The following is a 19,782-nucleotide window of genomic DNA, read 5'->3' on the forward strand; positions in this document are numbered from 1 at the left end:
CAAGGAAATTGCTACAGCCATTATAATTGGCCATGACAAAACTGACCAGGGACAATCCCATAATTAACTACAGCACGATTTTGCAGATTGGCATATGGGCTCAGCCTAAGTCTGTAATAGGGACTGATACTTTCCATGGAGCTGGCAGACAGATGGTCTCAGAGTTTTCCAGACAGCGTCAATTTCTCCCATGTGCTAAGTGTAACCACTACCATGACCTTGTATAAATACATCTTCCAGAGAAGGATGAATCTTGAAGCCTGGTGAGGTGGTAAGTTTTCCAGAGTTCTAAAAGTAGGGCAGTGGCTTCTCAAGGTCCCATCTTCCAACACAGTGCTCAGGATTCACAGCTCGAGCATAATTGTTCTAAGTGGTTCTGCACCCTTGGCCGTAGAGAATATACTGCATGTCACAAATTCTTACATGATTTCCCATGCCAGTGCTATGGGTTTATAACCCATTCGGAGCAGCTAACCCTATGAAAATGTATAGGGTGATAATAAGAGTTACATTTACTCACCAACAGACACTTAGTCCAGAGCACTGTCTAGGCAAGAAGGATATGCCATAGAAGTAGGGAAAAGTATTCCTGGTTTACAAGGCGTTTATACTGGTTAAGCTAAAACAACACAGATGTATGAAACAAAATGTAGAAAGCAACGTACAAGATTATTATCTCTGGTCCAGGTCCTTATTGACTCACAGTCAGATTGTGACAGTGGGCTACACCCCAGTGGACTCTACCCAACTACCAGGCCATCATCCCAAAGTACAGCATTGGACAAGTCACTTCCTTGTTGGGAAATCCACAGTGGCATCCCAGTGCCTGCAGAAAAATCACCCTCTTGACTTTCTAGGCAGGATCCCAACTACCCTCTAACACTTGTTTGTCTCTAGTCTTTCAATCTATTGACAATAGAGTGGCGCTCTTTTAACTACCAAATGTTCTCTTTCACCAAATCTGTTTATGCGCAGTCTCTATTTCCAAATATGCTATGGCTTTCCTGACTCTGTGGCCTGCCCACCTTTGCATGTAATACTCTTCCTGCCTCCGTTAATTTGAGGCTCAGTCTTCTTTGAAGATGAAGTTTGTTTCCTACATGATTTCTTTCCTAAACACACCAGATTACAGAAATCATTCCCTCCTCTGAACTGTGAAGCACTGGCATTTCTTATGCAGCACCTTGAATTATTCTGCATCAAGTTTATATACAAGTCCTGACTTCCCAGCTTGTTTTCCAGTTCCTTGATAATAATGAGCACTCACTCGTCCCAGTCCTATCTGCCCAAAGCTTAACAAACACAAGATCTTCAACAATGCTGTTGATGGCAAAATAAAACCACGCTTACTTACTGAGCAGAGGTAAAGGAGTACACAGTTATATTCAGAAAGAACTCGAATAAATTTTTTAAAAGTTTACTAAGGTGACTTTTTAAACTGGGTTTGGAAGAAAGGACAGGAATGGCAGAAGGGCAAGGAGAGGAAGCAAGAAGGGTGTGGGTTAAAAGGGTGACCATGGACACGAAAAGGAACGGGTGGATCCGGGAGCCCGGCTGCATGCTGATACTTGAGTAAAATCAACAAACTGGTACAGAAATCTGGGTGCCACATGCCCTTCCCTTTGTATATCTTCTAGGTGTAACTTGCTTAAGTCTATGGAGTTGACAATTAGGGCCAAGAAAAAGTCATCATCTAGGCTTAAATTCTATCTTATGACCTTTAAATGTTCTTCCATTTAATTCTTTGAAACATCATTTCCTTTGGCAAGGTAACTTTTTCCAGTGGGAAGCCATGAAGTGAGTTTTTGGTCCTCACTTTAACCTTGTCAGAACAACCGGGCAGAACAGCAAATGTTGATTAATGTTTTGCACACATACTTATCCTCCTTTTCCTCTCCTCAGGTCCCCCTCACAAGCTCCAGGTCACAGAGAAGACCCCGTGACACCCAGATCTGCAGGTTTTTGGAGGTGTGGATATTATAGGGCCACATGCTGATCAAGGGCTAGTGGACTCTGCTGAGGCTGCATCTGAGCCCTGGCCACAGCCCTGAGCTGAGACCCTTCCACGCTGAGCACTTCCTCCTTACCCTCACCTCAGCTCTTCTCCGGAAGAGACATCTGCAGGGTGCCTACATCAAAGAGGTAGGAAGAGGTGTCAAGGAATGGGTAGATTATGCCCCTTCATATTTGTTGGTTTTGTGATCACTGGATTTCCCTACAATTCTGGACCACCACATGTCCAAAGGGGTATTCCTAATTCTTCGTCCAAATTGTCTTTCTCCTCTAAGCAGTACTGATCAAACCGGCCCATCACAGCATTCTCTGCTTCCACAGTATGGCTCTAAAGGAAAGAACTGTAGAATGTGAGAACCTGAAATTAGGACCTCAAAAACGATCTCATTAAAGCCCCTCATTCAACACAGACAGCCACGGCCCAGAAGGGGAGTATGGCCCGGCCAGCGTCACTTGGGCATGTTACAGTTCTCTGATTATCTTGGGGACTATCTTAAATTCTGCTTCCCAAAGTGAGGCCACTGGTAAAGTTAGAGTAATGTTTATAGATTAATCAATAGTATTGTATCAGTGTTTATTTCTTGGCTTAGGTTATATAAAATATTATAAAATATTTGGCTATATAAAATATTAACATTAGCGGAAACTGGGTAAACAGTATATGACAATTCTATGTACTATTTTTGTAAATATAAAATTATTTTAATAAAATGTTAAAGCAAAAAAAAAAGCAAGTCACCAGGCCAGTCCAGATTCCTACCAGGGAAGGGAAAGTGCATCTCTTGATGGGAAGAGACATGTGCCTGCAGAGAGGGAGGAATTGATGGTGACCAACTTTGAAGACTATTTATTACAGGTACTATGAGTAATAAAAACTTGAATACAACCAGTTCCTCCTTGACAGAACAGTAGTCTGGTGGGTGAGAGAACAGCTATACAACAGTTATTTATTAGTGTACTTCCTGTAGACTGGGTACTATGATGATCCCTGGAGATACAATGGTGACTAAGATGCCTACAAGGAGAGAGCAATTGGTGACCAGTACTTAAAACTCAATGTGTGACAGGTGTTATGGTCATGGAAACACAGCAGAGACAGCAGACAGGACGCAGAGATTGCTTCCAATTACAGAAATCAGAAAAGATAAACACCAAGTTGGCCTTCCCTCTCCCCTCCACTCCAATCCTTTGAAAATGCTCCAAGCAAACAAAAAGAAGTTATGTGTATGGTTCACTGCGGTATCTCCTCATTTGGGGAGATTACATTTTTCATTGCATTTGCTTATAGAGTAGGTTTTTACACAAATGAATACTTTCTTAATATTCAAATATATTAATAACATATTTCTTAATATATTATGTTAGTTAATAATGTATTTATTCATAATACAAATATAATGGTCACCTCCTATTGGAGTCATATATATCATTGTCAACATCTCTCATACTTCTTTCATTTGTCCAAGGAGACTCTGAAGTTTAATGGCAAATGGGGGTCCTCGTTTTCCAATATTCTTCAGCATCTCTGATGAGCCATAGATTGCCTGCCCTGGAATGTCTCCCAGCATCCCTTTGGTCTTCCCAGCAGGTGGGCATTCTCTCGTGCACTAAATAATGCTCCATAAGTATTGGAATCCAAGCACTCCGGGCTCCCCCATTTTTCTCAGCAGTGGTCTTTAGGAAAGCTGCCTTTGACCTATGTCATCAGCAACTTTATGACTCCATTTAATCTTTAAAAAGAATCAGAAATAGCAGTTTGTATCTGTAAATTTACATACAGAAAAAACTGCTAGGTGGAGAGACATTTTACTCCTTTTGTAGAAGTATATGTCCTTTGGATTTCTAATAGATGAAAAACTATAGTATTTCCTTGAGCTCTCCTGAGACATATGCTGACAGGGTTTGAACTAAGCTGATCCTCTTGGGAACCCTGTTATTCCAGAGCACTTACAGAGGTTGAAACAATTGGATTTTTTGCTCCTGAAGTGTCTTGCCCTTTACCTCTTTCGAGATCTCAAAAGTCCTAGGCCCATGAGTCTTAGGCGCATGATCTGATGGTTCTGTTCATGGGATTAATGGTAGGGCACCACTTAGTCAGTGAATATGGTAGACTTGAAGACATGTAAGCATACCCACCCTGACCTGATGCCTCTCCAGGCAGCGTCCATCAGGGCTCCCCAGACACGGGTATTAAGTGAGCTTGGACATGTCAATCTCCTTAGAATAGTGCTTTACATATAAGAACTTAATAGATGTTGTTGTTATTAGTTATTATTATCATTATTTAGCATCCAATATAACCCCAGGCACAGAACTCATGAGGAGATCACCAGCACTGCTAAACTATCACTGTTATGTACCCTAAATGAAAAAGAGAATATAATAAGGGTTCTTATTTCACCAGGATGAGTAGAGCAAATAGACTTCCATTCTGTACAGGTCATTAAAGGCAATAACCCTGACTACTGACACAGTCCTCTTTCTCAGGCCTATTCTAGATCTGAGAGCTCATTCTGCCAAGTTTTTAAAGCTTTCCCCAGAAATGCCCCCACACAGAGGCCCACCAGGCTGTTCCTCTCACATTCTTCTGGGTCTTATGAGAGCAGCCGCAGGGAACACTGAATTTCGATCAGTGTCATCTCTCCAAGGTTTTGTCTGTGAGCTCAGCTAACTGGTTCACTTACCGAGTCCTGAGTGCCAGCTCTGCTTGCATACTAGGCTCAAATTCTTTTAAACTGTCTCAGAAAGTAAAGCTGGGGAAACAGACAAGATGTTTGGGATTCAGAGGATGAGCAGCATGGGCCCAGAGGTGGAAGCCCTAGTGATTGGATATTTCCAACTCTGCCACGTTTTTAAGGATGGGCAGCTTAGTTTGTCATTGTGTCAGACCTTTCTCCTTGCAGAGTTCAGCTAGTCAGGCTTCAAAGAGTCTCAGAGTCCTAGGTCACTAGGCACTGTTTCCAGACCAGTGGGCCACTGTATTTCTGCCCTGCCCTCTTATCTACGTCAATGCCATTGCAAGCATGTTTGGCTATATATAAAAGCAGTCCTAGGCAGGGAAATATATTTCATTTTTCTACCCTCAGACTTAGTGATTCTTTAACAAGCCCCCCAAAATGGATACTACAATTTTCTCATCCTCTCCAAAGAAAAGAACACAATAATGCCTATTAGTAGTATGTTTCAACGTGTCCATCAAGAACAGCCAGGAAGTTCTTTGCAAAATCTAAAACATAAATCAGAGTGAGTGTGGGTTACACACGTTGCCATGTCTCCTACCAAAAGAGGCTATGGAAATCTGAATTTTTCTTTAGGGTTCACGAAGAGGTAAAGTGGCGGAAAGGAAGATATATTCCTGTGGCAGTTTTACATTAATGTCTTTCCTTTCCACATCTCAGTTGTGTGCTCTGAAGCTGCATGCCTTGCTTCATGGTGAGTGCTTGTGCAAAGGTTCCGGGCAAGAGGAAAGGGCGGGTGATGGGACAAAGAGCAGGCAAACCTTGTTCCTCCAAACTACGTGGCCAGGAGCCAAAGAAACCAACTTGAGTTGAGCAAAGTGTCACGTGGTTAGTTTGCAAAGAAAAGGGGGGCAGGGGAAGCAGGGAGGTGTCCGTGTTTTTCCTCCTGTTGGAAGAAGAAAGCAGAGTGAGATGCAGGGGCCCACTCACCCTGTTTAACAGGTGGCAAACCAGTGTCGGGGAGAAAGTGTCATTTTTCTGGAGGCTATTTGACAAAAAGGGCTAGGGACATACTACTAAGACACCTGAAGTCCGAGGAAGCCTACTTTTGCAAAGACAGAGCAAGAGACAGAGGCCCAAGCCTGGTGCTGGAGCAGAACAGGGGAGCCCCATGCCCCCGCCCTCATCTCTGATGCCAACTCGGTAACTACAGCCGCAAGACCCCATCCGTCACAGTCTGGACTCTGCTCTCTATGATGTTTTCTTTACTTGAGTTTTTCTCTTAGATCCAGGGGGATGTGCTGGAGGGGTAGTAAGACTGTGGGCTCTGCCATAGCCCAGAGTCGAGTTAGGAACCTCTTCATTCCTCTCCCCAAGTTTTAAGGGAGAAGGCACAGCCAGGTATTTGAAGAACCCTCCTACCCAGAGATGAAGTCAAGCCTCCTTGTGGAGGTGAAGTCATGACCAGAATGACCACTAGTTATTATTCAACTTAGTGAACAAGTCCTATTCTGCTAAATGTCAGTTGCAGGTTTGGGGAATCCACGCTTGTGTAACACGATGTGTAGCTCTGTGTGTCTACACAGCAAGAGGGAGAGAAAAAAGACGAGCATGAAGGGGAGGAAGAGGGGGAGGCAGAAGAAGAGGGGGACAAAAGGTCATCACCACAGAGAAAGAGAGGAAGACAGAAAGGAGGTTCGAGGGGTGGAATAAAGGAAAGGAGAAAGGGAAGTAGGCAGAAAACAAGAAGGAAAATGGAATGGCTAGGTCTCTTTGCGTAGACCTCTTTAGTCAGTCACTTTGCGAAGTAGTGAAATTTCCTGACACTTTAGAGCTTAAACAAAGGTATAACAGCCTCTGTATTAGTTTCCTATTAGTGCTGTAACAAAATATCACAAATTCAGTGGCTTGAAAAAACACAAATGAATTATTTTATAGTCTTGGAGATAAGTTCAAAATGAGTCCAGAATAATCCTCACTGGGCTAAGATCAAGCAGGGCTGTGCTCCTTCTGGGGGCTCTAAGGAAAAATCCATTCGTCTTCTAGAAGATGCCTACATTCCTTGGCTTCCATTTTCAAACCCAGCAAAGGTCAGTAAAGTCCTGCTCACATCACATCACTCTGCCACTGACTCTTCCACATGTAAGGGACACCTGTTATGACACCAGGCCCCCCAGGATAATCCAGGGTCATCGCCCTATTCTAAAGTTAGCTGATTAGCAGCCTTAATTCTTCTTGCCATGTGCTGTAACACAGTCACAGGTTCTGGGACTTAGGACGTGGCCATCTTTGGTGGGCCACCATTCTGTCTTCCACAGCCTCTTATGAAGAGTCTCACAAAGGGACAGGAAGCTGGGCAGCCCCTTTAACAGTAAAGCCTTAAGGAATGGGACAAGGAGCTAGTTCTCAAGGAAAATGTGAGCTGTGTGTAGTGGGTTTCCTGAGTAATGTTTAAGCTCTTCCTAGCACCTGCCCTTTCCTCGGGCTGAGCTAGCAGCCTTCTGAGGTCACCAGCCTCCAGTGCCCCAGGGTCTGCCTGACCTGGGAGCTGTCTTGTCCTTTCCTCTATTCAAATTGATCAAACTCTCTTTTTTTTTTTGTCCTTGTTACCCTAGCATGTGGCATAAGTGTATGAGTAGAAAGTATTTGCATCCATTTGTCTGTAATATCATTTGTCTGTAATACTTTAACTTCCTAGTGTCCCTGGAAGGAGTTCTTTTGAATGGGTGTTGGGGGAAAGAGTCAGTTGGAGCCGCTTACACACCACTAATCCCACCACATAAACCTGTTCTGCAAAGAGCCAGGCTGACTTAAAAGTTCAGGGATGTTTGTGCTCAAAACAGAGCTTGGTAAGTCTATATAGAGAAATGATTTAAGCATCTTAAGAGAGCAGTAATCTATAAAACATTTAACTCTCAGATTACTCTACTAGGACTGGAAGAAGAAATGCAATTTTAGTCCAATGTCCGAGAACATATCCTTTATTGATATATAAAAACCTCAATATAAGAGCCTCTGTGATGTGTTTTTTGTTTTCCCTGTTGTTTGGGATGGACTATGTACCATATTTCTGAACCTTTCAGTCCTCCTGATTGAACAATGATGATGCCAGTACTAACATCACAAAACCAAGAGGCAAAGGAGGAGAACTTGTTATTCTGGCCTCCTAAGGATCATTGATACTGCAATTAAAGTTAACAACCATTTTTTCCCCAGGCAAATCACGTCTCAAGGATCTCACCAATTCTAGGGGCTCATGACAACAGATAGTCTCCCCTGCATAGGAGGAAATGTAAGAAGAATCTCACAATCTTGGGGGATGAGTTTGAAAAGAGCCCAGGGTGAGGGTGAGGGTGAGGAGAACGCCTATTTCCCACTTGTCTTCTTTGCCAATTGAGAATCAGTGGTGAGCAGTCAGAGGAGAGGCAGGAAATTGAGACAGCCTGTTCAGCTCGGGCTGCCATTCTTCCTTGGAGCGGGGAGGCCCATTATCTGGAGAACAAGTCCTATGGATAAAGGCAGGACTGAGCCATGTGGCAGAGTGACAAGCAAGACTCACGTCTCTAACACTGGTGCAATATTAAATCCAGGTGAGATATGAGTGGGTGTGGATTTCCCTGAAGACAGCTGAAAGCAAGCGTCATGAAGTCGTGATGCAAAAGCCTCCCACTGTGGACGAATGATTGAGTATGAACCAGCAAAGGTGAGATCCTTGTTTTTTTAAAATCACAATTGTACTTCAGACTCCTAGCAGATGAATTAAAAACAAGAGAACACCAAGTAACTGAGGTAGTCATACAAAATTGGTATATGTGCATTTCTGTTCTTCTAGGGAAACATTCAGCATATCAGACTGTGTGCTGGAAAATATCATGCCTGATTAACCAGAAAATCATGGCAGCAAAAAGTTTAAGAAAAAATTTAAGCTGAGGAAGACAAGTTGTTTGTGGACCTACCGTGAATCCCATAATAATTAACCTACTAAGTTTCAAAGAATTTCTAGGCCAGCCTCAGACACAAACCTGGCAGAAGGCAGGCCTTAAAATAAACTGCACTTGAGCATATGATATCTTAGTAGTGTGTTCAGCTTTGGGCATGTGTGTGATAATAGGTCCTGATAATTAAAACAGCACATTTGTTTATAAGCATAACTTGATCTGGACATATTGCTAGAAGTTTTAGCAAGTGCAATGTTTCTTTCAGTACTAATTATCGATCTGAGCTTGAAACATATTCTAAATTATTTCTCTTACTAAATCAGTAGAGTTAATGCTCTCAGTTAGGTGCTGAACAGGTGGAAAGTTCTCCTGGATCATTCTGAGTTGTGGAGGTGGGATTCTGGATTGCCACATATATGATTACGCCAGAGAGGGTTTCCAGTGGTGATTCTGCTATGTCTGAAGACTGCATCTTGATTAACTTGAACGTTTTAGAGGCATTTTGTGACCCTCTCTGAATGGTCAGTATCCTCCTATATGTCTTCCTGGATTACCAAGTAATGTGCCTTTCAACATATCTACTTGCATCAGTAGGAGAAATGGTGGATCCATCTTTCAATATATGTGGTTTTGCCAATTCTCTGTCATCCAGCCTTTTACCATTTTCCTTACTGATTATATATATATATGGAGGAGTTTCATTTATATGTCTGGCCTGAAGTGAATGTCTACAGATATATTATCTATGAATTAACCACTGGGGGAAAGCATTGCAGAAGGCATCAACTTACTCTGTGTGATGAAATTCTAACTAATAGAGTAGCAGCAGGAATTATTCAGAATAAGATGTCCACAAATAGCAGAGCAGAGAGGACAATAACTGTTTCAAGATTAAGTGGACATTCTTCCAAGAAGTCCCACAAGGCCTTGTGAGGAGACAAATTTTCCATTTATTTGGAATCCTTGATTCTTGAAACATATTGGGATTTACAGCATGGATAAATGGTTCAAATCATTCCCATAAAATATAACTGAAAAATAAAACTAGCTCCAAGTCACAGTTTGCAAGATGAACCTCTGTAATTTAACTTTCAGTTACCACTTGGTATGTAGTGATGTGCTCTAAAATGTGTGCACCGAATGGCCATGAATTAGGATCATATCAGGTTATTGAGCATGGGGTCATCTAATTCCTTGGTCTCTACCTGGGCTTGGATGATTAGCAGTCTGAGCCACAATTTATCCGGGAACATATAAAATCAGTCACTACTTTCTGGACAGAACACGTTTTCTATACTTCAAATTCAAGCAAACACTTAAATGAAAATACTTAATACTAAGGCATGATATATTCTTCTACAGTGGATATTCAGATTACAAAGAAATGTTTCCTCTCATTCTCCTATTTGTCATTATTTATACATTACTCAATATCTAGAGTATCATCTGACAGATGTATCATTTAGAAACCTATTGTGTTGCACTAGGCTCAAAATATTAATTAAAGAATCACTCATCAACACCTAATGCAGATAGATACCCACACCCCAAAATGCACTTGGTGGAAATTTATTTTCTGCCATGTAGCATGCCATAATCAGAAATACAACAAAAAAGCGAATATTTACTCCCTATAGGGAGAATGGAGCTCAGTTTTATAATGGACATCAGCAAAATCCATGGTTTAAATTAGAGATTAACAAAGCACTCATGAGCTCAAAATTAAGTTATTCTGTTTAAAATTAATCACTGAGATTGTCATTCTGCTTCTTGCTTTGACTTCCTAACAAAGTTTAAATGAGGACTTCATGTGCAAGTATAGAATGCAGGGAGCTCTGCTCTTTTTCAGACCTGCATGGGCAGGAGGGGCAAACATTTAGGCTATTAATGTAATTAGAATGAGGAATGTATTTTTCCAGAAAAAAAAAATCTTCAACAGAAAGAAAAATCCCACAAATCCACAGTAATCTATTATCAGGGAGGGTGGGGGAACGGTAAGGAATAAAAGGTGGGATGCATTTAGAAAGCACTAGATTCACTGATACCAGAGCCATTCTGGAGATGCCAGGCAGCAAATCTAAAACTACACAAGCTCTTCTTTTCATTGGCAGGCACTAGAATTGGAAAGAAGTGTCCAGAAAGACTACTGCTTTTGCTAGCAAAGTGCATTCAGATTGTCATTCCGCTTCATGTTGGGTCACCACTCCAGCGCTGCGCAGCTCTTCGATGGCCCTGTCATCATATCTGAGGACCTCCCTCAGGATGTGCGTCGTGTGCTGCCCAAGCAAGGGAGGTGGCCTGGCCTCTGACATCTTGAACTTACTGTATCTCACAGCTGGGCCTGTCAAGGGAGGAGGAAAGCAGGAAGCCTGTTAATAACTAGCCCTAGGAAATTAATTACCCCAGCAGCCAGGGGTGTTGCCAGTGAATGCCCAGATTATCCCCGCCAGTTCCACCCTTGCAGATGCACCATCATTTTGGAAAGAAACATATTTTCACACATGGCTTTTCTTGACTCAGTTTCATCCAACTGAGTCTTGGTCATCTGCTCTGTCACCACTGCCTGGGGACTGCGTGTATGTGCCTGCTGTATGCTGGGCTCATTCAAAAGCTGCCGCTACTGTCACAAAGACTCTCAGGGGCAGGCCACTCAACTGAGTGGACTCTGGGTCCCAGAGAACAATGACCACACGTACACAGTATCCCTCTGAAGCTGGAAATTGGACTCCAGTGAAGGTAACCCAAAAGCTTACTATTCAGTATCCACTGCCTAGTTCCCAGGTTTAGTGCAACAGACCACAGATCAACTGAACCTCAGCCAGACACTGGTTGAAGCCTTCTGCTGGTGGAAGAGGTTTTGTGTGCAAGCTTCCTTGTCAGGGAGACTTAGAGATTTTGATAGCAATTCTTATGCTTTCTAGCAGAACCATCTTGGACAAATTACTGAACTTCTCTGAGCCTCATGTTCTGCTCCTAAACCAAGTGTGATAATGCTTCCACCTAGACTTGAGGGAAGGATTTAAATGAGGTCATGGACAGAAAGCCCTGAGTAAGAATTCTCTAACCACGGTAACATGCTAACCTGCTGGCTGCTGTGATGACAAAAGTGGCCACCGCATCCCTCTCGACACTGGCAGTGCCAGCAGAAAAGGACATTCATTGCCAGCTGTTTGCTGAGCACTAAGACACTGTAAACACAGTACCTCAAGCAACTTACAGCAACTGTTGGGAATGGATTTTATTATCCCATTTCTTCACGTAAGGATAATCGAGCTACAAAAGGAAGATGTTGCTCAAGGTCATGTGGCCAATAAATACTAGCACCAGGATGCAAATCCAAGTCCATTTATTTGTCGCACATCAAAGCCCATGCACTTCCCATAACCCTAGCGACCTCTTCTCACTTCCCACTGCCACGGACAAGCTGGACAGACACTGGGGGACATATTGTTTCAACAGACTTGACCTTCATCGCTTCATTCAATAAATGATATTTACGTTAGTTGTCCTTTACATTTCATTTGATTAGGCTTCAGGAAAACAAATGAGCCACAAGACTACAAAACAATACATTTCTATCTCATGAAAACTTTTCCAGCCTACTCATGATTTGGGGAGCCCGTAGGAAGAATCAATAAAGCCAAAGCATGCGTGGGTTAACGGAACGTCAGCCAGTAAATCAGCAAATGTGCTTTGAGCTCTTTGGAAAATTCTACTAATAAAAAGTACTGCTGTAGAAGGCGTTGTTGATAGAGATAGAGGACCTTCTAAAGATAAATATAGATAAACGTAGAGATTGACCTAAAACCCACAAGCTGCATCTTTGTGAAACACATACCATTCACTACAGATCAATGGCAACTTTCAACTGATGTCCAAAGTTTTCCTTCTCTGAATCTCCTGAAATAAATTCATTTTTATTTCTCAAACTTCCTTTTAAATGCTCCAGTGCGTGACTCTTTTTTCTCATGGGTTGGGAGGCAGGGTCCACTACTCCCCTGAGAAAGCTGATAATCTGACGCTTTAGGGATGTGATCATTGCTCGCTCAGAGTCAGTGCATTTTGACATTAATTAACAAGGTTTAACCTAAAATGTGTCTTTCCAAAGAAGAACTCCACTGAGGGAATACAAGAAGTCAGTGCCATGTGGCTTTTTCCACTGAGTTACCTGAAGCGAAGCTGGCATTTGAGTACCCCATGGATCAGGGTGGGAACACAGTTACCACCACCACCACTGCCGCTGCTCGTAGTAGGACCATTAGTAGCTACCATTCCCTTAGACCTGATGTCGCGTCAGCCACTGTGCAAAAGGCTTTCTGTGCATCAGCTCATGCAGTCTTCACAACAACCCCATAGGGGCCCTGAAACTAAAGGAGGTCTAAGGCGAAAAGGGTGAGACTTAGGTTTCTGGTCAGGACACCGGAATCACACACCCAACGTCACACAACTAGGAGTCAAGAGTCAGTGTCTACATCCAGGTTTGTTGGTTCAAGAACTTAGACTTCAAAGACAAAACATTTGTTGTGGTGAGATAACATAAAACAAACCATTTTAAAATGAACAATTCAGGGGCATTTAGTACATTTTCAATGCTGTGCACTCCCACCTCTATCTAATTCCAAATCATTTCCATCACTAAGTAAAGCCCGCTGTCCATCAAGCAGTGTGTCTCAAAGCCCCTTCTCCCAAGCCCTCGCAACTGCTAACTTGCTTTCTATCTCTACGGCTTTATCTACCCTAGATATTCCATATATATGGAATCATACAACATCTGACTTTTGGCTGGGTTCTTTCACTTAGCATGATGTTTTTGAGATTCATCCACATCATAGCATGTAACAGTACTAGGCACCTGGACTCTTAACTATGAAGTGGTAATGGTATGAAGGAATGCTTCACGTCCATCCACACCAAAGGGCAGTTCAACTGTGTCATTCCCACTATATTCCATATTTTCCCATAAGAGATCTACACTGAAGACTATGCTACCAGTTTAGGATGAAGGGTATTTAACACTTTGCACAAAAGAATCTTAAAGAATTTAGGTTGTTAGAATGGTATCAGTAATTTTTCAGATTCCTAGGATAAAGACACCTGGGAGATAATGCATATTTGGAAAGCATATGCTTTTCTAAAAAGTATATGTTATCTATTAAGTCATATTACAGCTTAAGTAATTATATGTAATTTCCATGATCCCTTTAGAAACAAATGTGAGGTTTTCATATGATTGATTTTAGAAAGACCTTGAAGCTGGGGTTTGTCATGCAATTCAAAGTATAGTGTGTATATGTACTGTATTGGCAATTTTCATACTATAATTTCTTATATATTTCTTAACATATTGTTTTGCCATATAGTTTATTATAAAGTCCCTTAAAAATATGTGTATGTGCAATAGGACAAGTAAAGTGATATCCAGATCCCAGAGAAAGCTAAGTTCTCATATCAACTGAAATCTCCTGTTCTTGCTACCCTATGCAATAATTCTATGTACCAGGGACATCCCTGCCATGCTAGGCTTTGCACAAAGAGAATAAAGTGTTCTTAACTACATTTGTTTCAGGAACTAGAAAATGTTTGACACAATTATCTACATCTCTGGTCCAGAAAGAATGAATAATCTGATCTTCCATTAAAAAAAGATGAGCAGATCAGTCACATGTTCTCAAATTACTTTTTGGCAAAATAACACTTATGTTCTCATATGCTTTCAAACATTTGCAAGCTGTGTGTTCTTGAAAATTCTCAAAGTCCCTGAGCCTCAGTCCATACATTCCTACAATGAGGTTGACAATACCTATCAAGGGTTGGTTTGCACATTTGAGTAATGGACTTAATCATAAGATGCAATTTTATATATAAAACTAGCAAATCATGAGGGTATTTTCATTTCTAAGAGGTCAGTGACTGATAGGAGTACAAACTGGTGCAATCCTTCTGGAGGGAAATTTGTCAGTGAAATATCAAGAGTTTTCAAAATGTTCACACACTGGGATGGAGAAATCCTGCTTAAAATTTTTTTTCTATGGGTATAATCAGGAATGTTGACAAATTTTATAGGCAAGAATCTATACAAATTTCAAGATATACTTAAGTAGATCTACTCTTTCATACCTCTTTCCATCTCACATGGCTTTCTAACCTGTAGCCTTTGAAGGTTCTATGTGTGGGGTTCTGTGTACTTAAAAAACAAAAATAGAACCTTTTCTATCTTTTTTTAGCTTCCAAAGGTTACTTTGTTAGGACCAGATGTTTAGCAATTCATTCCCTCATGTACTGCACCCATAGTCCTATCTCCAACCTCCTCCTTCCAGATAAAAGGGTCAAAAAGTTATAATATTGAAAAAATTAGGAAAAATTAGGTGCCACCATCTAAAAGGTGGGCACTTGTTCAATAAATTCAGTGCATCTAAATGATGGCAAGCTGTATGGTAATTTCATGTTGTGTTTTGGGGGACTTTGAACATAAATATTACCTTCACTCTCTCCTGAAATAAAGTACAGAAGTAAACACAAACACACAGAATGTCATGAGTGAAAGAATGGGAGGGAGCATCACTAGTGAATGAGATATTTCAACAAGTATTTAAGAATGACATGGGATCATGTTGATGGGTTAGAAGAGATAGAGAAAGCTGAAATCCATAATATTCTACAAGAAGTCTGAGAGGAAGTAGATGCCAAGTGGTCCATTTCAACACCCTCCATGGCCCCACAGAACCTCTGATCTTAAAACTAATGGTTCTGAGAGAGACAAGTCTTCGAAGGAGGACAGAAAGCAAGACTGAACGTCTCAGTGTAGGCTAATCTTACTAGTTTGTATCAGAAACTGAAGAAAGTGAAGCTTGCTTTCAAGTTGCTAAATGAAAACGATGTTAAACCTAGACGTGTATAGCCAGTCAAATGATTAATCAGATATGAAGACATTTTCAAACTTTCTAAGATTAAATAAGTTTACTAAGTAAGTTTCTTGATGTTGACTCCAGGAAAACATGGAAGAAGATGACAGAAGCAAAATTTTGTACACATTGAGAAAGGACCAAAGAATGCAAGGAAGGAAGGTCCCAAGACAATAGCTTATGTGTGATAGGGCCAAACTGATTAGATAGTCCCTAAACTGAGCCTTCAGCTGAGTTATCACGTGGAGAGTCAGTAAGGTGGAGATGGAAGAGGATGGAGGCCTTCAAAACGGGAGTCTAAGAAGGCAAAAAAAGCCTTAATTGTAGAATTAGTACAACTGAAAGGTTGGGAAAATATAATAATGAGATAAAATTACATTATGCATGAAAAAAATAATAATTAGAAACTCAAGAAAAAAAAATTGAGTAAGAAAATCAAGATTCAAATGTGATGGAAATTACAATGTGTAAAGCTTTTAAGTAATTGACGGAACATAAACAAAAGCCATTTGACTGATGCCAAGCGAGCAGCACAGTTACCTGTGAATATTCTGTAACAGCACCAAGCAGAGTGTATTAAAATGCTTACTTCATGTCTGTTTCCTCTGTGGGGGAGGGAAAATGCCAGGTGTGTTTGCTAATGGATCTTCAATGCCTTTCACAATCCTACAAAATGAGAATGGTGAGCATCCTTTCTTAAACATATATAATGATTGTAGACTGTGCTTTTTATTTGCATTATGTCATTGGACTTTTAAAATTATAAAATAGAGACCATTCTAACTCTTATTTTACAAATCAGAAAAATTGAGGCCCTTTAAAGGGTGAGTTTGTCTAAGGTTTGCCCAGCTAAATAATGATAGAACCAGGACACGATCTCTATATGTCAAACTCCACAGTCTGTGATCTGTCAGTTAATACCACTTTTTTGAACTAATAGTAGCTACAATTAAAGATATTTGAGTAAGTACTGCTTATGTCATTTTAATTAATTCATTTATGCACTAATGTATTCTACATATATTTTTTGAGTATCCTATGTCAAGTTCTGGGCTGTACAATCTAGATAGATACATATTAACACATCACATACCTGGACCCTATTCTCATGGAATTTATATTCTCACTTTGGAGACAGACCATAAAAAGTTAAGCAAACAAATAAATAGTGAAAATTTGGTAGAAATTATAAAATTGTTAAAAACCTATGTGAAAAGAGGAGAGGAGAGAATATTATAGGCACAGTGGGAAGGACTATTCCAAACGGGATGTGTGATAAGGCCAAATGGATTAGATGTTCCTTAAACTGAGCCTTCAGCTGAGTTATCAGTACAACTAATGGAGAAAAGAAGGTTCCACACAGCATGAATGATTTAATTGTTCAAGGAGGTAAAAAAAGAGCCACTGTGGCTAGAACATAATTTGGTAGAAGAGGAGAAGTTCTAGATGAAGTTGGAGGGAGAGGCAGAGAAGAGAATGCATAGGAATTCACAGGCTACAGTAATGACGTTGGATCCTACTTTGAGTTCGTGGGGGAACCACTTGAACTTTCAGAGCAGTGGTGAGACTAGAATACTAATTTGTTCTACATATAATTTTTGAGTACCTGTATGTCAAGTTCTGGGCTGTACAATCTAGATACACATTAACATATCTGGACCCTACTCTCATGGAATTTATATTCTCATTTGGGAGACAGACAATAAAAAATTAAGAAAACAAATAAATAGTGAAAATTTGGTAAAAATTATAAAATTGTTAAAAACCTATGTAAAAAGAGGAGAATATTATAGGCACACTGGGGAGGACTATTCCAAATGGAATGTGTGATAACACCAAACTGATCAGTTACATGGAGCAATTAAACAGAGCAATGGTGAGACTAGAATAAATTAGTGCATCAGTGGATCAGAATAGATGATGGTGGCCTGGATGAGGAAGGTGCCTGTAGAGTCTGAGAAAAGGGGATGTATTTAGAGCTAGGCTGGCTATGAGATGGCCCACTGATGGGTTACATGGGCCAATGCCACTGGGGAGGGAAAGAGAAGAATCAAAGGAAAATCCTGTGCTTCTGGGTCAAACAACTGGTGGGACCATTTACCTGATGGGTCAGACCAAATGGACTGGATGGACAAGTCTGAGTGGCAGCAGAAGTCAAATTCTTCTTTGGACATGGTATTTGAGGTGTCTGTGAGATGTCCAAATTGGAATGGCAGTGGGCCTGTAGCTCTGCAAGTCTCAAATTCAGGGAAGAATTGTGGCCAAAAATTAAATAAATAAGATTATATAAAAGAAAAGGAAAAGGGAGAAAGGGATGACCTTTCTTAAGCACATATTACATAACAAACACTTTTCAAAAGTATATTTCACTTATGATTCATTACAACCACTTGAAATAGGTCATTTTTTCTCTTCCTATAAATAACAAAAGGGAGGCTGAGGGAGGTTAAATGATTACCCAAGTTACGCATCTGATAGGTACATACTTATCATCTCTAACAGCATCAGAACATGCACCAGAAATTAATATTATATTCTTCTGGATTTTAGCTAGCTTTATTAGAAGGAACTTTAAAAACATGGGACTAGTCTTATTTAACAAAGATGTAATATGCTCGACACTATTATATGAGCCTTACTCATTTGATTTCAGCCCTTGGCATAATGCCAGAAGGTATTGCTATCACCCCCACTTTACAAATGGGGGACATTGAGAGACATAGAGGGGAAGTCACTTGAGTAGGGTCACAGAGCTAGTAAGGAGCAGAGCCAGGATTCATACCTAGTCCAGTCTTGCTCCAAATCCCAAATATTTTCTAGTGGGTCACAATGCTTCCTGGTGAAAGGGAGAGAGCAACAAAAGAAAGAGCTACCTGAGTTTGAAACAGAACTTGGGGATCTTTAATCTTAGAGTAGAACATGCCAAGGACGGCTTCAGTTTCATCTCCTGACCAGTCTGTTCTCTCCGTCTTTCTAGATCACAGTCCTACCAGACGTCTTAGGCAATATGTACTCATGACTACCCCATCTGCCCACATTCATTTGTCACATGCCACCTATTTCCTTGTAGGAAGGCCTGGACTCACAGACCGCCAACACATCCCAATTTCTCATGTTTCTGAGATTGACAACGCTCTCCCAAGCTTTCCTCAGAACCCACCCTGCAGGGAATGAAGCCTTCCCTGTGCTCGCTGTGGAAAGTTATCTGCTTCAAGGCCCAGGGAGGGCCCAGTTCCTGGTGTGCCAGAGAATTCCTCAGACTAGCCCTGTAGTGTTTTCCATCTGTGGTTTGAGGCCCTTCAGTAACAAGACCCTATTTTGTCTCATCTTTTAGGAACCTTCCAGGATGCTCTTAGGCTGAAAAGAGAATTTACCAATCTATGCAAACATCCCGAGCTCCTCTAACTATATACAGAGTTCAAGCTACATTTCTATAATCCAGACCAACTTAATAATGTAAACAGTTGCAGGAAACAGAGGTAGCCAAAAACATGTGGGAAACAGTAATGAATATTCAAGTAATGGGAACATAATATCACATCATCACGAGGGACGGGACCTTAAGCCTGCCTTTTTTCCAGAACACCATGCACCTCCTGTCTTGATGATGCATTTCTAAAGAAACTAAACAACCTATTGCTCATGCTCACAGCACGCTGGCAAATGATCAACACCAAGGATTAAATTAATTAACATAGTTGGCCTATCTGATCATAATGGACACAAGAACGAATAAAATTACAACTAAGTGTGTGGATCTTTTTCTTCATTCTTTTTTCTAATGCCTAATATGGATGTCAACTTTTAAAAATATCAAGAATATTTAAAAGCAAACATCTGTTTTATAATATATGAAATGCTATATCAAATATTTTTATTTTGACTTCTTTGGCACATTGCTAAGATACATGCTCTAGATACCATTTAATCTTCAAGGTTTACTAATATAGTAAGAAGCCAAACTTCATTTTGCTGAAAATAATGATAGCTTCAGTACCAAGTTATTTCACAACTTCCCCTCCAGTGCTTGAATGCATCATCATAACAATAACAATATGTTTTACATGGTGCCTGTCAGCCATAGAGTCCAAGGCACCAAATGAGCCCTACAGTTAGAACACAATAAACCCATTAGATGTGAGATAAGAACAGATAAAACCCATTTAAACTAGCATGAAACAGTGGGAAAAAGCCATAGAGAGTAAAAATGACTCGACATCTTTAACAGAACTCAATCTATGGCCTTCTTAT

General features: G+C 40.7%; 1 protein-coding gene across 3 annotated transcripts in view; it reads right to left on the bottom strand.

Moving 5' to 3' along the window:
- Positions 1-9,559: 9,559 nt before the first annotated feature.
- The window catches only part of SUGCT (succinyl-CoA:glutarate-CoA transferase), a 698,665-nt gene continuing 688,442 nt past the window's right edge, over positions 9,560-19,782 (bottom strand). For 2 of the 3 annotated variants that reach the window (XM_036918914.2, XM_036918912.2), the window contains one exon: positions 9,560-10,970. In XM_036918914.2, the coding sequence (XP_036774809.1) occupies positions 10,807-10,970 (164 nt within the window). In that variant the 3' untranslated portion in view covers positions 9,560-10,806. The remainder of the gene's footprint in view (positions 10,971-19,782) is intronic. The other variant, XM_057504387.1, reaches the window with a different exon arrangement.

This window comes from Manis pentadactyla, chromosome 7 (assembly GCF_030020395.1).
Source record: "Manis pentadactyla isolate mManPen7 chromosome 7, mManPen7.hap1, whole genome shotgun sequence".
Taxonomy (NCBI): domain Eukaryota; kingdom Metazoa; phylum Chordata; class Mammalia; order Pholidota; family Manidae; genus Manis; species Manis pentadactyla.